This window comes from Ursus americanus, chromosome 17 (genome assembly GCF_024610735.1).
Source record: "Ursus americanus isolate L20-20 chromosome 17, mUrsAme1.1.p, whole genome shotgun sequence".
Taxonomy (NCBI): domain Eukaryota; kingdom Metazoa; phylum Chordata; class Mammalia; order Carnivora; family Ursidae; genus Ursus; species Ursus americanus.
This window is the reverse complement of record NC_142143.1, coordinates 20,010,086-20,031,855: the sequence shown is the minus strand read 5'-3', so window position 1 is coordinate 20,031,855 and position 21,770 is coordinate 20,010,086. Positions and strand designations below refer to the sequence as shown.

The window sequence follows — 21,770 nt, the reverse complement described above, 5'->3', positions numbered from 1 at the left end:
TCAGAAATTCTGGGAGGTTGCCAGGAGTTTTTGCCTGAGAATTCCTGGGAGGAGTGTGGAGAGCGTACAGCCAGAGACAGGGAACTCCAGGTGCAGAGCAGAGACTCAACGCACTTCTGGCCCCTTGACAGAGTGCTCTGAGAGGGCTGACAGCTCTCCCCAGCGTGGGCTTAGGGAGCTATGCCTGGGCTTCATTCTTTGCTGCTGGTTTGCGTGTGGCAGGGAGAGCACTTGGGAGAGACATGGCTTGGTACTTGTGTGCCCTCCTTGAAATTAGTTCTGACTCCTCGTGGAAGTTCCTGGCTTTCTTTCAGAGAAGAAGCTGAACATTGTTGGAAACAGTTCCACCTCAGCTCTGCATCCTCTTTAGAGCCAGGGCCAACGGCAGTGTCAGCAAGCACAAAGAGGCAGCTGTAGCAGCAGAGATGAGACATGGCACTACTGAATAAGGCCACCTTCAGGCAGCAGCCTGGGGGAGCTGTGGGAAGGGTTCCCTGAGCTGTCATCCTTCTAGAAACCCCCATTCCTCCCAGCTTCTATTTTGTCCCTCTTCTTGTTTCCCACCTCCCTCTCTGGTGGCTCCTTCTTAGTCTCCTCTGATGGTTGCTTTCTCCTCTTCCAGACCTTCTAAATGTCGATGTACCCTAACGCCTGGTCTTTGCTTCTTCCTTAGGTAACCTCATCAAGTTCTGTGCTTTTAAATATCAGTGGATTGTCTGTAATTCTCAGATTAGTAAGTCCCATCTCCCCAACCCCTGCCCTGAGCCAGATTCACCTACCCATTTGCGTACTTCACACTTGTATGTAAATATCTCCCAGGGATCTCAAACATAGCATATCCCGGAGTAAACAAACATCTTTTCCCTGATTCTTCTCTAATTCATTGTGCGGTACTACGATCCATCCACTTTTCCAGGTGAAACAACATGCCCACTCATCTGGACACTGGATTTTTTTTCTCTCTCTCCTCGTTTGACCAATCCCAAATCCTTTCAAATCTACCTCCAAATTAATCTCTAGTCTGTTCCTTTTTTTCCTTACTACATCTGCCTTCTGGTTTCAGCCATTATCTTGTCTCACCTGACCTCCTGGAATAACTTTCCTATTGACCTTCCAAGCCTTGTGTTCCCTCTGGGACGTTTTCCACAGAGCATTTAGAGTACACTCTATAAAACAAGGAATTCTGTTACCTTCCTGCAATTTAACCCATTGGTGACTTCTAAATGACCTTTCAGAATAAAATCTGAACTCCTTACCACATTGAACTTGGCCTCGCATGATCTGCCTACAGCCATTTTCTCCAACTCCATCTCTGGTAACTCTCCCTACCTCACACTTTATAATGTCCAGTCACCTGAGTCTTTGAATTTATGGTACAATCTCCAGGTCTTTGTACTTGCTGTTCCCTCTGTCTGGAATGCTCTTCACTTGGTTTCTCCATGGCTAGCACTTTCTCATCTTTTGGATCTCGGGTTAGATGCCATACCTTCAGAGATCAGCCAGGCAATCTAAAGCCAGGTGCCTCCAGTTCTTCTCTCCCACAGCATTCTATTTTTTCCTTTTTGTCACTTCTCATAATTTTAAATCATGTTTATTTGTTTAATGTTTATCTACTACTAGAAACTAAATTCTGTCTACCTCGTATATTCAGCCGAGTATCTGATATGTAGTAGTCAGTGGATATCTGTTGAATCTTAATGAGTGAATGTCCCTAGAGGAACATATAAAAGACCCTGGGGACCATGGAGGGACCCTGAGACAGAAATTGGGGGCTTGACTCTCAGGGTTTCTTCAGACTTAGACTTGTAGTCAAAGAATGGAAAATTCTTCTCAGATCCTGGTTCCTTATTTGCCACATTTACAGGTTGTAACTTGGATGAGTAGGAGTGCTGTGTTCTTCCCAACACCACCAATATGGCATGGCCCTTCTTGGAGATCATGATAACTAACGTGTTTCTACCTGTGCATCTTATCCATATTATGCCATTTAATATGATTCCATAATTAGATATTGCTGTCATTTCCCATATTACAGTTGAACAAACTGAGATTAGATAGCTTGCCCAAGATCACAAAGCTATTAAGAGAGACACATATGAATATGAATATGTGGAGTCTGACCTCAGAGTCTACATTCTTTTTGTTGTTGTTTTTCCTCTTTTAATTTATTCAAACTCAATATAGTTAACATATAGTGTATTATTAGTTTCAGAGGTAGAATTAATGATTTATCAGTTACGTATAACACCTAGTACTCATTCCATCCCGTGCTTTCCTCAATACCCATCACCCAGTTACCCTATCCCCTCCAGCAACCCTCAGTTTATCTCATAGAGTTAAGAGTTTTTACGGTTTATATCCCTCTCTGATTTTGTCTTATTTTATTTTTCCCTATATTGATCTGTTTTGTTTCATAAATTCCACATATGAATAAAATCATATGATAATTGTCTTTCTCTAAATGACTTATTTCACTTAGGATAATACCGTATAGTTCCATCCACGTTGTTGCAAATGGCAAGATTTCATTCTTTTTGGTAGCTGAGTGATATTCCGTTGTATATAAATACCTCATCTTCTTTATCCATTCATCTGTCAGTGGACATCTGGGCTCTTTCCATAGTTTGGCTATTGTGGACATTGCTGCTATAAACATTGGGGTGCAGGTGCCCTCTTACACCCCTGGTAGGAATTCAAACTAGTGCAGCTACTCTGGAAAACAGTATGGAAGTCCCTCAAAAAGTTAAAAATAGACCTACCCTATGACCCAGAAGTTGCACTACTAGGTATTTATTCCAAAGATACAAATCCAGAGTCTGCATTCTTAAACTAACCTCTGAAGTTCAGCTACCCATGTGGCTCTGCAGCTATACTTTCTCTCAGAGTGACCTCTTCCAGTGCCATGGTTTAAATACCATCTATGTCCTGGCCATGCTTTCTCTGTATCTCTGGCCCAGACTGCTCCCCCCTGAGTTCCAGACTAATTTATCTACCTACAAGGCATCTTCTCATAGGTAACTGAAACTTAACATTTCCAAAACTGAGTTTGTGCTGTATCTCCATCAGCATCTCCTTCTCAGCAATGGTATCAGGGTCATGAGATGTAAACATGCGTACATCCATACGTGTGTCTTAGAGAGATGGCTTGAATTAGATAATGGCATGGTATTTCTTCTTTTCCTTACTGTTGCTTGATTTAACCTTCCCTTACTAGATCATGACATGCCCAGGTGAGGCCCAGGACTTATATATACCCTTGTACTCCTAGCATCGAGTGCATAGAAGGTGTTGAATGGGATCTTGCTGAATGAAGGAAAGAAGGAAGGAATGTTTTCTGTGAATATTATCTATTTCTACTGCAGGTAGTTTCCATGCTACTTCTTAATTTCTCAGGATGTTTTCCAAACTCCTCTAACTGGCCATTTTTTATTCTCCCCATGGTTCTAACCTAAGGGGCTAGATATTAATGAAATGACTCTGTTTCAAAAAATCATTTTCATTTCTCTTTGCTTTGTCACTTGCACACTTCGGATTTATGTGGAAAGGAATACTTAATAATGAGGAAAAACCTATTTAGAAACAGTAGCATAATCATTCAGTGGTAGAGAAAAAAGTGATATATGAGCCATATAATTAGCAGTAATCTGTCTCATATTTATTTTTTTGGGCTGAAGTTCAGTTCCTCCTTGAAAAACTGAATGGAAGTAATAAGTTCACACACACACACACACACACACACACACACACACACACACACGACCTGTGAATAAATATCCATCATCATCCAAGGGAATTCAGCTAACATTTTTCTCAAGATTATGAAAATAACTTTAAATTGTCTCAAATCAAATCTAAGTTCATTAACTGCTTAATTTTGCTTCATTTTTGCTGCTTTGTTTTCTAAGATATAGAATTCTTTTCAATTTAGTTGGTGTAAACTGATAAAAGAACAATTCAGAAATTATGTATCTTCAATGCATGTACAAAGCCATGGATTTATTTAAACCTCAGAATTTATTAGGTAGAATTGGCAAGGGAGTCAAGGGATGTGAGTGCTAACTGTATCTGGGATAGATGTTCAGTTTGGCTATGAGTGAATTACTTGACCAGTCTCTCTCTCCCCTTTAAGAAATTGAAGGAAAGCCTCCCTTGCAAGGTTTGTGTAGGAATAAAATGAGGTAACAACGTGAAAGTGCTTCCAAAATTACAAAGCTCTACGAAATAATAATAAAATGATGGCTTTATAATTATTATTATAATTGAAATAAGCAAACTGAAGTTATTTTTATCATAATGAATGAATCAAAACAGCTATACTTTTATGCAGAAAATGGAAGAGATCCCACACTAGAATTTTAGTTGATTTCGTGTGTGTTCAGGTAATGAACTTGGCTTTTCCACACACAGAAATGTGGCATTTAAAATGTGCCCTAAGTAGAAATATTTTAATGTATTCTCTTTAATGTTTTCATATATTCATGGAGATCTACAAAATGATTTTTCTTCCACTGTATTTACTTTCCGTAAACCTAGCGATTACAATAAGAGAGTGAAGAGAGTATATCCTAAAATGATATTCTGCTATAAATCATAGTTTGGTTGAGTCTGTGAATCATTCACATTCCCACATTCCTTGTTGTACAGTTTCCCTCTTTGTATCATAGGAAGATGAGAGAAGAAAGAACCAGTGAATGTAGAATCTGTAGGAAAGCTAAGTGAGCTTAAAGAATTCCCATTATCACAATGAACATTTTCAAGTGGGAAAGCCACAAAACCTTCTCAGACTCTGAAGTATATCTTTAAAATAAACAATAAGATCCATTTAAGTATATGATATACTGCTATTGTTTATCTATGATAAACAATAAGATCCATTTTTTTTTTTTAGAAAATAGAGCCTTTCTTTTGTTTTATAACTTGGAAAACTGTTCTATATATTAGAAAACAAATGGCAGTCTTTTCCAATATACAAAAACGCTCAACTGATAAGCTGAGACCATCTCAGATCTGCATCTGCAGACATGTATGGGACGGGATGGAGATTTCTGTGGGTGTGTGCAATTTCTCCATGCTCTGTATGGACACTGCCACCTGTGAGCTCGTTCACACTCACCCTGGCTACATAGCTCTAAGCACCCAGTATAGAAAGGATTGGATATAATGGGTTACTAAATAGAAAACCAGTTTGTGCAAAGAGATCTAGCCCTGGTCCATCACATCTTCAATGTGTACTGGCTTGTCTGTTCCCTGGCTGGGCGCCTCATTTATTGTTACCAGCTATGTTGGCTCCAAGAGTCACTTCATCCACGGTTACTTCTTGCTTCACAAGACAAGCAGCTTTCATCTGACCAGGACTAACTGTTCACACTTCACTAACCATATTGTCAATTAGATAAGTATTGGCTATGTGCTCCCTCTGGACCAGACATTGTGCTAGGTCCAGAGGATTTACCTGTGAATAACAGAAACTTTCCTTGTTTTGGGGGGGCTTACAGATGTCAGAGATCTGCTTGTCCCAAGCTAAAATATAAAACCTCATTTCAGCTGGAATTACCAGAATGTTTGGTTTTTCAGGCCAATATCAAAGGGTGCCCTCCACCCTTGTGGATTTGGGTCCAGGCCCTCCTCCTTTTGGGAAATTCAGCACTGTCAGAGCCCCTGCGAATTAGTAGTTGATACTAATTTGATGTTCGTAATATCTTGAAGAATTATTATAAATTAAGTACAATATTTATAAGCCCAGCAAGAAGACTCTGAATGAAAATATGAGCAATGAATTGCAAGTGCACATCATCTGCAATTTAAAAACAGTTCCCTGTAGTGCAAATTTACCCCCTAAATTTGGGCTTCTATTTTTGCCAGCTGTGTAGAAGTATTGGAGTGTTTATAAATACTGTTACAAGGAGAGGTAAGCCACAAAAGCCTAACACATCTGTTGACATTCTTATGCTATAAAAATTTAAATGGCATGCAGTCCAGAATGAGCCTGTGTGAAAAAGATACGGATAAATAATAGACCACTTTGCTGATTTAAGCTGGTTTGGCTCACTATTTTCTCATTTTTCTTCTACGTCCTTCAACAACCCACCCCTACCCCTGGGAAATGACTTCCAAAGAAAATCTAATTGGGGAGACGCCGGGGTGGCTCAGTCGGTTAAGCATCTGCCTTCAGCTCAGGTCATGATCCTGGGGTCATGGGATTGAGTCCTGCATCAGGATCCCTGCTCAGTGGGGAGTCTGCTTCTCCCTCTCCCCCTCCCCTGACTTGTGCTGTCTCTCACTCACTCTCACTCAAATAAACAAAATCTCTTAAAAAAATAAAATGTGAAGTCCTAGTTGACTTCCGTATGTGCTGTATTGATAAAAAGCCCAAGAGGAGGCAAAAGTTTTGGGCCAAAGAACACAGTCCTTTGAAAAAGCTTTCCCTGACACCCACCCAGATTCAAGACTCACATCACCAAGTCCCCCCATCTCCACCACCATCAATTTTTGCTTTTGTCTCGAAGGTTGAGAGATCTCTTCTCTCTGCTTTTGCTGCAGCTCTCCCTTATAATGGTTTCTCCATGCAGTAGCCACAGTGATCTTTGAAAACCTAAATCAAAATGACTTCCCAGTGTTCCTAAAATAAAGTCCAGTTGTCCTGTTGGGGCTGGTAAAGCACTGCACATGCTGGCTCCTCTCACCTTTTCAGCCTTTTCTTACGCTAATCTTCATGATGAATACACTCCAGCCACTCTGCTCTCCTTACTGCCCCTGAGCATCAGACATGCCAAGCGATTTCCCAGCTTAGGGCCTTTGTACCTAGAACACTCATCCCATGCTCTTACCCAGCTCTGGCTCCTTTGTGTCTCAAATTTGTAGGTCCTCTCTGCAGAGGGGCCTTTTCTGCACCCCTGCCCAAGGTAGTGTGTGCTCCCCTCCCTATAACTTCTCCCATTAACTGCGTTATCTTCAGAACGTTCATCACTATCTGAATTTATCGCTTTCTTTTAAACTCGTTTTTGCCTGTTTTTTTTTTTTTTTTGTATATTTGTAGAATATAAATGCCATTCATATCTCTTTTGTTCACAGCTGGGTCTCCAGAGCCTGACACACAGTGGTATATTTTTTAAATGAATAGAGGCACACATAAGGACCCAGTTTTTTGCTGAAGAATGCCCCAAATCTTAAACTCCATATAGATTCATGTGTTCTAAGTTCCAATTCAATTTAAACCATAGGAGACTTGGGTATACTTTTCAATTTAGTTTCTTTTTTCTGTTTCAGTCCTCTCTAATAAATAGTGACATTATCTTTGTGAAGTTGCATGCCCCATGGGAAGTGCTTGGAAGATATGCAGAGCAAATGAATGTAAGAATGCCTTTCAGGTAGGTGTAAATATATTTTTCCTAGTCTCTGCTGTTCCCCTGTAAAACTAATGTGCTCCTCTCTTGAAACAAATAAAACTGAAATGCAGACTGGAACACTCTTAGAGAAGATCCTTTAAATGTTTAGGAAATGCATAAGTCTTCATGACTTTTAGTGACTTCATGGTTTTAGGTGAAAATTCTTGGCTAATTCAGTCCTTAGCAGGTAGATATGTCAAATGCCTACGAGAAAGAAGCATTTTCCAAGTGGCATTTTCATTTCTAAAATGCCATTTTCAGAAGTCCTGTGTGTTGCTGCTTTGAATGGCCAGACCCCAGGCATCAGTGGTGGAGGTCCTCCCTGACATTCAAATCTGCTTCCAGTAAAGCAAGTTCAAGAAATTTCATAAAAACGAGGTCTATTTTTTAAAAAAACTATTTTTAAATTTTAAAAAAGTCAGGTCATAAATACTGTGCAAGCACAAGCATTGATATTTTTTCCAAGGGTAATTAGAAAATACTTTGTGTGGATTGCTTAGTTATTTAAAGGATTAATTTACCTTCATCTCATAGCCAGTATTCATATTTTCAGATTAAGGAAGAAAAGTGATCTCTATTTGCTAGATGGAAAAGTGATCTCTATTTGCTAGATGGAAATAAAATAAAGTATTAGATGGAAATAAAATAAAGTATTAAACTTGAAATTATAAATGCCAAGATATATGGGAAGTAAATAATGGAATCTTCTAAAGGAGATGGAAGGATTTAGTACAAAGGACAATTCTAATTCTTTAATAAAGAATTAAATACTTTTGCTTCACAATTTGACAATAAGACCAAGTCAGACGACAAACCAGGCAAACGTGCCAATTCTGAAATATACCTCTTAATGAGCTGTGGAAAATTATAGAGACAGGGAGGCACTAGGGACACATTTAGAGAAGGACAATTTCCATTCACAGGTCTGTAATGTATCTCCCTGGTGCATCTTATTTTCTTTGTTTATTGGCCTTTATATTCTAATACCAAGTCAAAATAGAGGCTGTTTACCTCAAGGCAGAATTCGCAAAGGAATTGAGATAAACATCGTTCTAAACTTTTTATTTTTGTATTTAAAATGTAACAAAGGAAATCTGAGAACCCAAGGATTAAAAAATATTATATAAAATCACTGAGTCATTTATCAATTTAGTTTCCATTGAAACTTGTTACACTATAATTACAATTAAAGCCAGTTATTTATCAATGCTATAACTGTCCAGTATGGATTAATACTGTATCACACATAAAGACCAAAAGGGAAAGAAATCTGTGCTTAGATACAGTCGTATATCAGATCAGCATCTTATAGCCAACAATCCAAAGTCTATGTTCAGATATAAGTGAGATAGTAAAACTTAGTGAAATTGATACGTTATCCCTCCCCAGCAATCTCACAAAACCTTCCACCAGAATGTATTTCTCAAGCAAAGAACCCAAGCAGATTGCACAAACTTGAGCAGTGTTAATGCACAGCAAGTTCCTAGTCCCTGGAGGCACTTCATATATGAAGGGCCTGACTGTACCATAGCTAACACTTCTTACATGGTCATTACGTAGCAGGAAAGTGCTGCCTGCCAGCAGCATTAATACTTTCCTTATACCACGTTAAGAGAATGTGATCCAGGGAATAAATGAAAACAATGATAACTATGATTAATAGTCTTGTTTTTAAATGTAGGTGTTCCTGCAGGACAGTTTTAGGAGAAAATACAATTAATGTGTGGACACATTGGCCTCGTTAATATTGACGCGATTTTACCTAAACATAGCTTCACTTGCTACAACCTGATGCATTTAAAATGTGTGCTATTGTTTTATCCAGTGTTTCAGATAAATAACTGTAGCCTAAGAAGATCTATGTATTTCCAAAGGAGGAATTTTCCTGCCATATCACTTCAACAAAATGTACAAACATCAGTTTGGCTACATGTAAATGCCTCAAAGAATGTTATGTGTATTTATTTTTTTCTGTAGCTTACACTTTTGAATCCCAGGTTTAGTCTCCTTGGATTTGTATTCCTACAATGTGTGAAACAAAGTTAAAGAATAATTTTCTTATGGGAAGTTGTGAATAAAATTTCCTTCTTAAGTACCTATATGTCCATGGATATGGACTCTTTTTAATTAATAGACTGATTTTAGGGCATTTTTAGGTTTATAAAAATTTGAGTTGATAGTACAGTGTTCCCATATATCCACTCTCATGCCACTTACAGTTTCCTTATTGTTAATATGTTGCATTAATGTGGTATATTTATTATAATTAATGGATCAATATTGATATATTATTATTATCCAAAGTCCATAGTTTACTTTAGGGTTCACTGTTTGGGTTGTATAGTTCTATGGGTCTTGAAAAATCCATAATGTCATGTATCCACCATTATGGTATCACACAGAATATTTTCACTGCCCTAAAAATCCTCTTTACTCCATCTGTCCATCCCTTTTGCTGCCCACCCCAGCACAAACCCCTAGCAACCACTGATCTTCTTATTGTCTCTATAGTTTTACCTATTAAAAATATGAATATATTTTTAAGTTTTCACAGATGTGCAAAGCTAGTTGTATATAGACTTCCCATTTTCCTTAAATGAGAGAGCTCAGTAACAGTTCAGAATACATATAAACCACATTAATTTCCTTACTACTCCATTGGTGGAAACCCAAACTATGGAAAGGCTGATTGCATTTTTATAAAGCATCGAATCCATATGCTCTCCATTCAGATTACACCCTAAATTTTAATCTGTAATGCTTTAAAAAATGCAGATATACAGAAGTACAACACATCCTTAACAAATCTCACTTTTAAAAGATTTTTTCCAAGATTCCTTGTTTTACCTCTTTAATTCACCTATAATCAGGGCCAGTGGTTAGGCAGTATTCCCCAGTGTGGTGATTTGCAGCAGGATGTTGATGCCGATTAGTGTTCTTCCCATACTGGTAGTAAAATATATATTTTTATATTACCCTGCCTGTATCAAATGAGACAAGTGTTCTGTAAACTGAAGCGCTGTATAAATATTAGTTAATATAATAGTATGCCCGTTAAATTGTGCATGTTGCCAGCAGGCTGGCAATCCATTTCTTCATTCCTTGAAAAAAAGCTGACCTCAGCTAAATTCACATGAATACCAGTTGCTTCAAATCATTGCTCTGCACAGGCTGTGTAGGCGAGGAGCAACCATAAAAAATTATGATAATGAGAGGGAGAAATATCAATGGAAAGTATTTCGTAAGATTTCATGACTCAAAAATGCATGCCCTATGTTCCAACTACATTTCTCACTGTTAATCTCTTTTTAGTTTTTTCTTCTTCACCTCTTACAGGCTTCTATCTTCAATCTCCTTTCCTTCCTTGCTAGTTCAAACTGTAACTGACGATGGGTTTTCTTCTCGACTGGCTTCATTTTTGCTGTTCTTCCAGGAGAAAAATCTATTACCTGCCCCGCCGGTACAAGTTCATGAGCAGGTTAGTAGCATGCTCTGTCATGATGTGTTTGATATGTTGGCCTGGTTTTTTTCCAACAATGACAAGGAATACAAGCTGGGGAGGATGGGCCTTTGTCCCATGGCAAAATTGGCTGCCATGCACAGTCCAAAAATAGCTATTTCAGGTTAGCCTGAAAAGAAAAAAGCAAAGATGGAAATGTTTCTTTCAGAATCTTCCCTGTGATTTCTCCATACTTGGAAGGACAGAATTTATCTGCAGGTGTGTTGGGGCTGGTTTTTTGTTTTTTGTTTTTTTTAGCCCATTCTATTAGATAAATTACCAGAAAACCCAGCTGTTCAGCACATCTTTGGTCTGAATGTTATTTTTTTCCACGCAAATCCCATCCTCCGCCATAAGTAACTTGAAATTGGAAGTGCAGACAATGAACAACTCAAAAAGCTGATAGCTCTTTAGCCCCCCATGGGTGGGGCCCTCCTATATTAGTAATATTTTGTTAATAAAATATGCAGATGTATTAACTTACCAGAAGCCCTTCCTACTTTTTTTTTTTTTTAACCTCCCCACCCACCCAAAATTCTACTGGCTAAAGATTGCCTTTAATGTACTATGTATTCTTCTAAAGTTTGTTTCTCATTTTTTGAGAAGCCAGGGAGAAAGGAGGAAGCATCAGTGATGTCCTTTAACTCAATTCTGTTGTGATCACTGGAAATCTAATTTCAAAATTTTAATTGGTCTTATGTATCATTCACCCTGAGCTGAGCTGATAGTTAAATTTGGAGACCATTGCATTTCTCTGAAAATCCTATTGTTCAGTTCTGTGAGAATTAAGATTCATGTTTACTCTGTTTGTGTGCTATGCAGAATGATAAGTATAAGAGTAATTGACATATTCTAGTGGATTTACTCAAATGCATGTATACTCAATAAAGTATGATACAAGAATTGACATCCAACGAAACAAAGATGTGTTTTCCAAAATTTCCCTGCACAATATCCTTACTAGCAGTTCTTCTTTGCTTAGACAGTAGCCATGGCATTTGGATTCACCATTATTTAGATTGGTCCCTTGTCATATAGTGACCTTCTATTAAACCCTGAGGTAACACATTAGCCTATATCAGTAGTCCTCTGTAATTCTCAAACTTTAACCAGCATCAGAGTAACCTGGAGGACTTATTAAAACACAAGATTGCTGGACCTGTGCTCTAATCTATGATGTAGATGTCCATCTGTCCTCCTGGATGGTATGTGAAGGCAAGGATGGCTTGTCCAATTCTGTATTTCCGGCACCTAGCACATAGTAGGTGGGGTGAATGGGCAAATGCGTCTCTACACACGTGAGAAGATTTGAGTGAGGAAAAAGGAGGTCACAAAGAAAAGCATAGAAAAACCAGGTGTGTCTAAATTGTCAGACACAGACTTGGAACTGAAACATTTGCCTTCACAATGGGGGAGGGATGAGCAATGAGGGCTTAAAAGAAAATGGTGGTAAAAGGAACCATAAATCTCAAGGTTGGATTGGACATCAGATGTCACCAAGTCCAGCCATTCAACAGATACTTGAACATCTGCTAAATGGCCAGCCAGCCCATGTTTGAACATCTGTGCAAACAGGGAATTTCAGAATGCAACTGTGGGCACCTGACTTTTAGGAAATTCTTCCTTAAAATAAGCCATAATCTCTCTGTCTCTTCAGCTTTTACTCCAAAGAACATTCAGATTATAGTTCTCCCTGGATAGATGAAAAATAATCTACAGAGCAAAAAGGCAAAGTGTATGAGAAAGATTATGAAATTCGAGGCAAAAGGACTTAGCAAGTATTTGGAAATTGAGAGACAGGAAAGAGAAAGAGGTTTCCATATCTAAGGGATTGGGAAAATGTTGGCGGTAAAAGGAGAATGGAAATCCAGAAGAGGTACAGGTATGATGAGAAAGATGATAATTTTTGTTTTAATAATTCAGTATTATAACTCACAGTAGGTCTTTGACACACAGGTGTCCTGAAGGCCTCTGGAAATGATGGCAAAGCAACTGGAAGTAAGGCTAGAGAATCCAGTTGGGAAGTCAGAGTATAGAAGTCATGACTTGAGCCAGAGGAGTGGATGGGGTTTCTCAGGGAAGGGTGTAAAGTGCAAAAAGAGGGCCGATGGTAAATTCCTTGGAAAATCTTGTTAAGGAGGCAGGAAGAGATGGAAGGAACATGAAAAAGAATAAGGAGGCAACCTACGGGAAGACAGTGTCAAAGGAACCAGGGAAGAGTTCCCATAAGAATGGGTGTTCTTCAACTTCTGATGGAGGCTGAGAGATGAGAATCAGTTTTCAATACTTAGAAGTTAGTGATAACTACCATGATAGCAGTCTCCATGAGAGGTGGTTCTCAAAGTTGAGTGGACCTCAGAATTATCTTCAGGGTTTTTTAGCACTCAGATTATCTAGCCCATCCCTGGAGTTTCTGTGGTGAAGCGCAATATTTTGCACTTCTCTCAAGATCCTAAGTGATGCCGTTGTGGCTGATCTGGGACTACATTTTGAGAATCACGACCAGAGAGGAGGGTAATAGAAACCAAATTACAGCTGGTGGAGAATGGAAGGCCCTGATGCATCAGAGGCAGTGAGGGTTCACTACTACCTTGATAAATTTTTGAGATAGAGGAAAATAGAGAGGGGGCACGCTTAAGAACAGTAGCCAAGAGGAAGGAAGCAGAGGAGAGGAGACTGTGACAGGTGACCAATCACATATTCTCCAGGTATGCAGCAGAGAGGTTTTAAGTGAGTAAGAGTTTGGGAAATCCTTATTTCTTGAACTGAAAGAACAACTTACTGAACGGTAATATTTGGCCTGAAAAATTCAGTGCTACTTCAAGAGCATAAATCATAACTATAGAAGAATTTAGGCATTGGAAGTCACTGGAAGACTCAAAGTGAAGAGAAAAGAAATCCGAACCGTGGTAGTAGGACACATTGATTCAGACCGCCTGCTAAGACAAGCTCCGTTGCTTACCACATCACCGCAGTGGTGTACCTTAGTGAACTCCAATGTCTGGTTTCATTTTTAAAGTGCAGTTTGTCAGAAATTTTGGTATCTATTTTAACTCTTGTTTCACCTCAGAACAGATTCAGACAATGGAGAGTATCTCTTTGTAGCCAGCTCTGATATTCCAAATTGAAGGGCACATCTACGTCTGGCTATCCTGGTTGTACACCAGTAATAAAACATTGACTGAGTGTTCTAAAATTCTCATGCCATACTAAATATGGATATTTAATTTAGCATTTAGTTTCATCGACGTAAATGATAATTCCATTACTTTGCAAAAGCATCCCTGAAACAGCCTTATCTCCTTTAATGCTAAAGGAAATGATATTACAAAGTTTCCGAGCAGACAGAGATAGAGCATCTTCTCACAAATATCTCGATTTTTTTAAATCATCCGACCCCCCCATAAAACACACTGATGTGGTTCAGACTTATATTCTTCGAGTAAATGCTATTTTCATCATGTATTTGGTCTATTAAATGCTCCTTTGATTCTTTGGGCAGATTTATAGGCCTTATAAATTGCCTATCCAATAAAGAGAGGGAATTTATCACCTGTTTTCTGCCCGGTTTTTTGTTTTTTTTTTGTGTTTGTGGGGTTTTTTGTTTGTTTTGTTTTGTTTTGCCTTCACCAAAAACTGCAAATATAGTCTGTGGAAGATGTGATTACAAAGGAACAAATTTGATTATGGTCAGTGGCTTGTAGCTGAAGTCTCATTACTACTCATTCCTTTTCCGTCCGCTCCCCCATACACACCTGCCTGATGTTACCCTTTGCAGTCGTTTGGCAAAATAACTGCTGCCCCTACTACATTATACATTCAGTGCAGTTGCAATCTTATCAGTTGAGTATACAGGCAAATGACAAAATAACTTGTATTTTCCATCCTAGTTTTAAAAAATTAATATATGTAGATGTTCCAAAGCCTTTGGACTCTTCTATGAGATATTTAGGTTGTGCCCCAGTTAGTAGCCTTGTGACCTAAAAGAATCCTAGCTCCTATCCAAGGAGAGGCTATAAATATAGGAGACTTGGCTCTCAGAAGAGGAAAAAGAAATTCAAGGCTCCTGCTGTCTAACTGTTATCAGTCCAGGAGGGCTTCATTTATTGCAATGTAGGGCTCTATATGGTGCCTCCATTTAAAAAAAAAAAAAAGAAAAGAAAGTTTATCTGTAGTTTCCTTTTAGGTATATCACCCCTAAAAATGTAATCTGTTTGAAATGTGATGCTATTATTATAATATTCTGGTCTGGGGAAAAGCAGGTATCTCTGAAGTAGCCTATTTCATTTCATTTAGCCTAATTAAGTTGTCATTAGTACAAACTCCCTCCTGGGTTGTTAGTGGCTCGAGGGGAATGCCCTGGTCTTCTTCAGGGTATACCCACAGCATCCAGGTTGGTGATCTGCACACAGTAGGTAATTTATAAAGGCCTACTGATGGCTTAGTATGTGGGGAGTGAAATCCTTTGGCATGTGGCCGTTTTTTTAATTATTACCACTCCTAAGGTGAGTAGGATAGTCTCCCCTTTGCAGTCAAGGGAACAAAGCATCAAAGAGGTTCTAGCAGAACCTTCCCAAAGCATATTTCCAAGGCACAGCTTGGGAACGCGTAGCACACAGAGCTGGTAGTCTGTACCCATTTGCCTGGGCTGCGCTGCCAGCTCTTTCTAGCCACTCAGGACCTGACCTGCCATGAACCAGAACTTGGGGGGAACCCTGAACTTACTGTAATAACAACTTTCTATAAAAATAGCCACATTTTACTTCAGATATTAGCTTGACAAGTTAAGGCCAGAAATGCCCAAGTGGATGATCAATCCATTGTATCTTTATTGATTTGCCTATGTAGTCTATAAGGGGGCTTTTGCTCAATAAATGGCAGAAATGGCACAAAGTGATAATGCGTCCAGCCAAAATCAATACTAAATCATTAATCCAACATTTTCTCTTTGCTTTTCCCAGTCAGTGGAGATTTTATTAAGTAAGCCCAACTCCTATACTTAAGAGACAAATTGGATACTTTCTAGTTAGTTGGTTCCTCAACTCATACATCTAAGAGAATTTCAGGGTTGCCTCTTTAGGGAAGTTTATTAGATCAAGATGGGAGCACAGACCTCAGTCCACAAGTGAGAATCTTAGCTCTTGAATTCCCATTGATCTCTACATAAGAGTTTATCATCCTCATCTTCTGCATCCTAGACACCACCACTGAACTGAGCATTTTGTACATAGAAGGCATTGAGCAAACACCTGATATTTGTTATCTTCTGTAGTCCTCACCACTGACTCATGAAACAGGTGCATTCACTCCAAGAGGTTTAGTCAATTGTCCAGCATGCACTCATCATTAGAGAGATGGACAACAAGTTGGGAACGTACTTCAACTTCAGAGTCCATCATTCTGTATGAAAGGTTATCCATTATATTGTGAAAAGGAAAGCTCTTTATTAGCTTGTTGTTTAGAATATAGCTGAGATACTATTGCCCAAATCACCAGCAACATGTAGTAACTAAAAAACAGCAGAATCAGAAACCCAATTTGGGTCTCATGCTTTCCAGCCTGGTGACTTTTCACTATGTGTTTTTACTTGCACTGTGGAAGAGGATCCCCAGAGATGCCTAAGTACCACAGTTTGGGACGGGAATGTTTGTTGAAGAGTGGCCAGTTGTCATCCAGCCACAGAGAAACAGATCTTTGTTCCCAGAGTCACTGGACTGACAGGTGGAGTAGCATGTGGAGTGTTAGTCTCAGTATTGGGAGCCTGACCAGCCATGGCCAGGTCTCAAGGGGAAAATCAGACCAAGACTGTTTTCAGAGGCGTATTAAATTCCTGTTGCTGTTGTAACAGATTCCTGCAAACTTAGCTGCATAAAACAACACAAATTTATTATCTTACCATTCTGCAGGTCAGTAGTCCAGGGGTGGAGGCTTAACTGAATTCTCTGCTCAGGGTCTCTCAAGGCTAATGTGAAGGTGTTGGTTGGCCTAGGCTCTTCTTGAGGCCATGAGGGAGAATAATCTTCAGGCTTGTTCAGGTTGCTGGCACAATTCAGTTCTGTGCTAAATTTCTTTAGGATTCTTGGGCAAAGGTTGTTCTCAGCTTCTAGAGGCTGCCTGCACTCTGTGGCTGCTGGCCCTCTTCATCTTCAAAGCCAGCAATGGCCAGTTGAGTCCTTTTCACACTTTGAATATCTCTGACACTCCCCTCTGCCTCATCTTTGCTATCTCTAGCTAGAGAAAGTTCTCTCCTTTCATTAATTTTTCTATTTAAAATCAACTTAATTAACATATATTGTATTATTAGTTTCAGAAGTAGAATTTAGTGATTCATCAGTTGCATATAACGCCCAGTGCTCATTACATCATGTGCCCTTCTTAATGCCCATCACCCAGTTACCCCATCCCCCCACCACCTTCCCTCCAGCAACCCTGTTTGTTTCCTAGAGTTAAGAGTCTCTTATAGTTTGTCTCCCTGATTTCATCTTATTTTATTTTTCCTTACCTTCCCCTATGTTCATCTGTTTTGTTTCTTAAATTCCACAGGAGTGAAATCATATATTTGTCTTTCTATCACTGACTTTGCTTAGCTAGAAGGTATTATGCTAAGCAAAGTTCTCTCCTTTTAAATGGCTCATATGATTAATTTGGGTCCACCTGCGTAATCCAGGATGCTCTCCCACTCTAAAGGTCTGTAACCTTGCTTACATTTGCAAAGTCCGTTTGCCATGTCACATGACATATTCACAGGTTCCAGTGATTAGGGTACACGCATATTTCAGGAGCCATTCTGCCAACCAGAAGAGGGTACAAACCACTGACCACATTTGAGTATTTGTTTCTGTAATTTTGAAGAGCACAGAGCATGGACCAGCATGTGTGGTGGAACCTGTACAGTCCATGCTTTGTCCTCCTGCTTCTGCTCAGGCTACCCCACTGAAGGCCGATTCACCCACCCACCCCCACCCCCAGCCAGTGTCTTAGGGGTTTTGTTTTTCAGATATCTTTTGAATATCTTTCTTCCACCATAGTGTTTTAAAAGCCCAGTTCCTCTGCTTTCCATCACTTTTATATTAGCCTCCCTGGTCCTTAAGTTACTAATAACACTATTTGCCTGGCAGCTTCTCCAAAGCATTGCATGCACACCATCCTTTGTAGGTTTCCTGACAACCCTGCAAGGTCAGTAAGATGGTGATGATGATGATTAGCCCAATTTAAATAAGGCTTAAAAAGGTGAGTGATTCGTGGAAGGTCACACTGCTGATAAGCAACAGAGGCAGGATTTAGGCACCCCATTTCTACATCCCAGCTTCTTTTAGGAGCCTCCCTTCTCTTCCTTCCACTTCTGGCCCCTCCTCATTTTTCAATGAATCATTTTCATTACCCTGTTCCACTCTCTCTCCAACATCTCCACATTTCATTTAAATTGTGGTGCTACAAGCTGTTGCTGAAAGCTGCCCTTTCATTCCCATAGAGTATTGATGCCTGCTTTTGCACAGCTTTATTTGTTTTTATCCATGCTGAGCACTGTACCCAGCTGGATTTAATTCATAGTTGTGGCACGCAGAGCCCAGATTCTGTAAGAATGTGAACTTTGCAAAGTGTAATCCGATTAGTGCTGCAGACTGGAGATGTGTGGGAGGTAAAAGCTCTATTATGAAAAGCCTCTGGGCCAATGTCCTCTTTCTTGAACGAGTTTAAAGGCAATCAGATGAAATAAAACCAAGAGTTATGGGGAAGGCCACCAGCTTAGCCTAGGAAGTATAATTTATGAGTCCATTTAAGGACTACCTCATTGAACTTGGCCAAGTTGTAGATGCTGGTGAAGCACAATTAACTTTGAATTGAAAAGAAAAAAATGTTAAGAGGCAAGCTCTTTGCTCAAATTCTTATTTTGGGGGAAAAAAGTTTGTAATAATAGCCAGTACTTAGTGTACACCAGATAATCTTCTGGAAATTTTTACATATTGATTAATCACCACAACCCTATGAATTGAGTATTATTATCATGTCCACTTTATAGATAAGGAAATTAAGGCACAGCAAAGTTAAATGACTTGCCCAAGGTCACACTGCTAATACTTACAGAGCCAGGATTTGAATCCAGGTACTGCAACCCTGTGTTCTCAGTCACTGTATTCTACTGTGTCTCTGATATGCATTATGTCACTGTACTTCAAGTGTCTTTAAAGAGTGGTGAGAGAGGAGAGGACCAGGAGGAGGAAGGGTGGAGGAGATGGGAACTGTTTCTCGCTCCCTCCCTTTGGGGCCTTCCAATGTATTATTCTCTTCTGGGCACATGTCCTTGAGTAGAATCTTTATTTCTGTGTGCGTATATGTGGTAGGTACGAGTTGTCTTTGAGAGGAAGGGCCTGGAAAAGTTGTGAGATTCTTTCTACTCTGAACTTTCAGGGGTCCTGAAGAAAGGCCAGCCACCACTTGGTAGAAGGGGGTTGTGGTGAGACTGGAACCCTGCAGAGAATAAAAGAAGTGGTAAAAGAGTTAACTATTATTTTTCGTCTTGGAGCTCATTGGTTATAGAAAAAGTAATTCCTTCACCTAGAAGTTTCATTGAAAAGGATAAAGTGCCGTGTAAATATTTTTTGAATTGGAAAAAAAAATCCTGCCCAAATTCTATGTGTAATTAATAGACTTAGAGGGCATTTAGATATTTTCTTCATTAGAGGAATCCATCCCTTCTGTAGCCTTGAAGTGAAGATTTCCAGGATCAACTCCTTTGATGGGGTGACCCCTAAAATCAAGAGTCCAAAACCAACATTCTGTTCCTGGCTTTATTCACCGGCTGGGTAGTTTGAGCTGGATACTGACCCACTACGGGTCTCTTCTGTGATGTGTAAAATGAGTATGGTACCTGTTCATTCTGCCTCAGAGATGCTACTTGATACGTGCTCTTGGAACATACTTTCTTCAGTGGGTATAGACACCTGAAGTAGCACAGTTGTTTTCAAGTGTGTTGGGCATTTTGCTCCTTCTAGTGGTTTTCTGTGAACGACGGTCAATCTGGTCACTTGGAAGCCAGATGCTTTCATTGGCAGAAGCCAGAGGAATCGGGAGGGGGTTGGGTGGGGGGGACTGTGGCTTGTAAACCACCCTCACAACACTGTTGTTTTCTGTGACTCGGCATCATTGTGCGCCCTGGCAGGAGTGACACATGTGGCATCATGCCCCGTACTTTGAGAGCCATGGAGTCAGCCTGAAAGACAGACTGAAAGCTGAACAGCCTGCTGTCTCCTGAGAGGCAGCTCAGGGAAGGTGTGAAAGGCAGGAAGCAAATCATGACATCACGCTCTGTGCACACAGGCAACCCACTGGGATGTGCTGTCAGCTGCCCTGCTGAAAGTTAACTACGGCCAGAGCACTTCCCTAACCAAGGGAAGATGGGGAAATTTTCCAAATACAAGATGAGTTTCTAGAACCTGCGGAATGTAAGAAGTTAAGGTCCCTGCTGCTTTGCTTAAGGGGCTCTTCACTTCCTTTCCAGAGCCTCCCAGCCTTGGTCATTTATTGGCATGTGGGTGAACATATAACTCTTGGCCGCTATTTCATAGACAATAATATTGAGGCCCGGCGATGAGATCGAAAAAACACTGGAGTTGAGACTCTCTACTTTCTGTCTGTAGAATAGGCGTATCATGGGCTCATGTACAGTGAGAGTGCCTGGGGTGTGTGGTGTGATAATTATGGCTCTATGGAGACTTCCGTCCTGTGTTTTGGGGCAATGCTGACATGCTGTACCCTTTGGTCTTGCCTTCCATGTACCACAGGATCGATAAACAAATAAGCAGGTTTCGGAGATGGTTACCTAAGAAGCCCATGAGGCTGGACAAGGAGACACTGCCAGACCTGGAGGAGAATGACTGCTACACTGCCCCTTTCAGCCAACAAAGGATCCACCAGTGAGTGTTTCGTGTGAAAGCCTTTGTCTTACTAAGGACATGCAGCTGTCATAGAGCCTTCTCCTGTACGCCTTTGAGTCCTTGGCATGTGGAAGGAACAGCTTAGTGCCTTTCTTCCCTGAACGTCCTGTGAGTGTTCATATCCCTTTTGTGTTAGGGTAAGAGAACTGTTCTAACAAACAATCCCCATATCTCAGTGGCTTGACACAGTAGAACACGCGTTCATATGTGTGTTGGGAAACGACCTTCTCCATGGTGATTCGGAGACCCAGGCTCCTTCTGTTTTGTGCCTCAGCCAGTCCTCAGGCTCAGAGCCCCTGCAGGCTTATCAGCATCTAACCAGCAGACAGGGAAATTGGTCTATCCCTCGCCCTGTTTAAAAGAGGGGTCGTTTGTTTGTTTCAATCAATCTCTGTTCACTTCTCGGTTCCCCTTTCTTCAGCAACTCACCAAGTTCCCCCAGGAAAAGCCATACCCTTGAGTAGCCTGGTTGCTGGCTCTTCCATCAGTCTCTGAACAGTAATTTCTCACTTTTGACATGCGGGGGGAAAGATTGGCTAAATAATTGAGTCTTTGAGGAATTGCAAAAGTGATAGGGAATTGACTCTGAAGCTTCTGAGATGACAAGAAATTGGGATGGTGGGGTCAGTGGTAGGAGAGAAAAGCATGCCAAAGACGTAAACAACTAGGCAAAAACAGCCTCTCAAAAGGCAAATAAATAAGTTTGGCCCAGCCTTGCTCTCAGCCAGACTTCCAGAATTCCTGGTTCTCCCACTCCCACTATGACTCCAGTCACAGAGACAGCCTCAGTAAAAAGGACTTCCCCAAGGGGAGGAAGAGGGTAACAGATTTTTTGAAAAAAATACATTGCTAACTTTGAGAAAAAAACCAAATGGCAGTTGTCAGGTTGCAGGGAATGTCCAGTTAGGGGCATGTTTCAGCAACAGGAAATCTGTTAATGTCTTTGGGCTT

At 40.2% G+C, this 21,770-nt stretch overlaps 1 protein-coding gene across 2 annotated transcripts in view; it reads left to right on the top strand.

The window, feature by feature from the left end:
- The window catches only part of ANO4 (anoctamin 4), a 219,396-nt gene that overhangs the window by 66,821 nt on the left and 130,805 nt on the right, over positions 1 to 21,770 (top strand). For both annotated transcript variants that reach the window (XM_045779921.2, XM_087868824.1), the window contains 3 exons: positions 7,267 to 7,367; positions 10,819 to 10,863; positions 20,667 to 20,798. In XM_045779921.2, the coding sequence (XP_045635877.1) occupies positions 7,267 to 7,367; positions 10,819 to 10,863; positions 20,667 to 20,798 (278 nt within the window). The remainder of the gene's footprint in view (positions 1 to 7,266; positions 7,368 to 10,818; positions 10,864 to 20,666; positions 20,799 to 21,770) is intronic.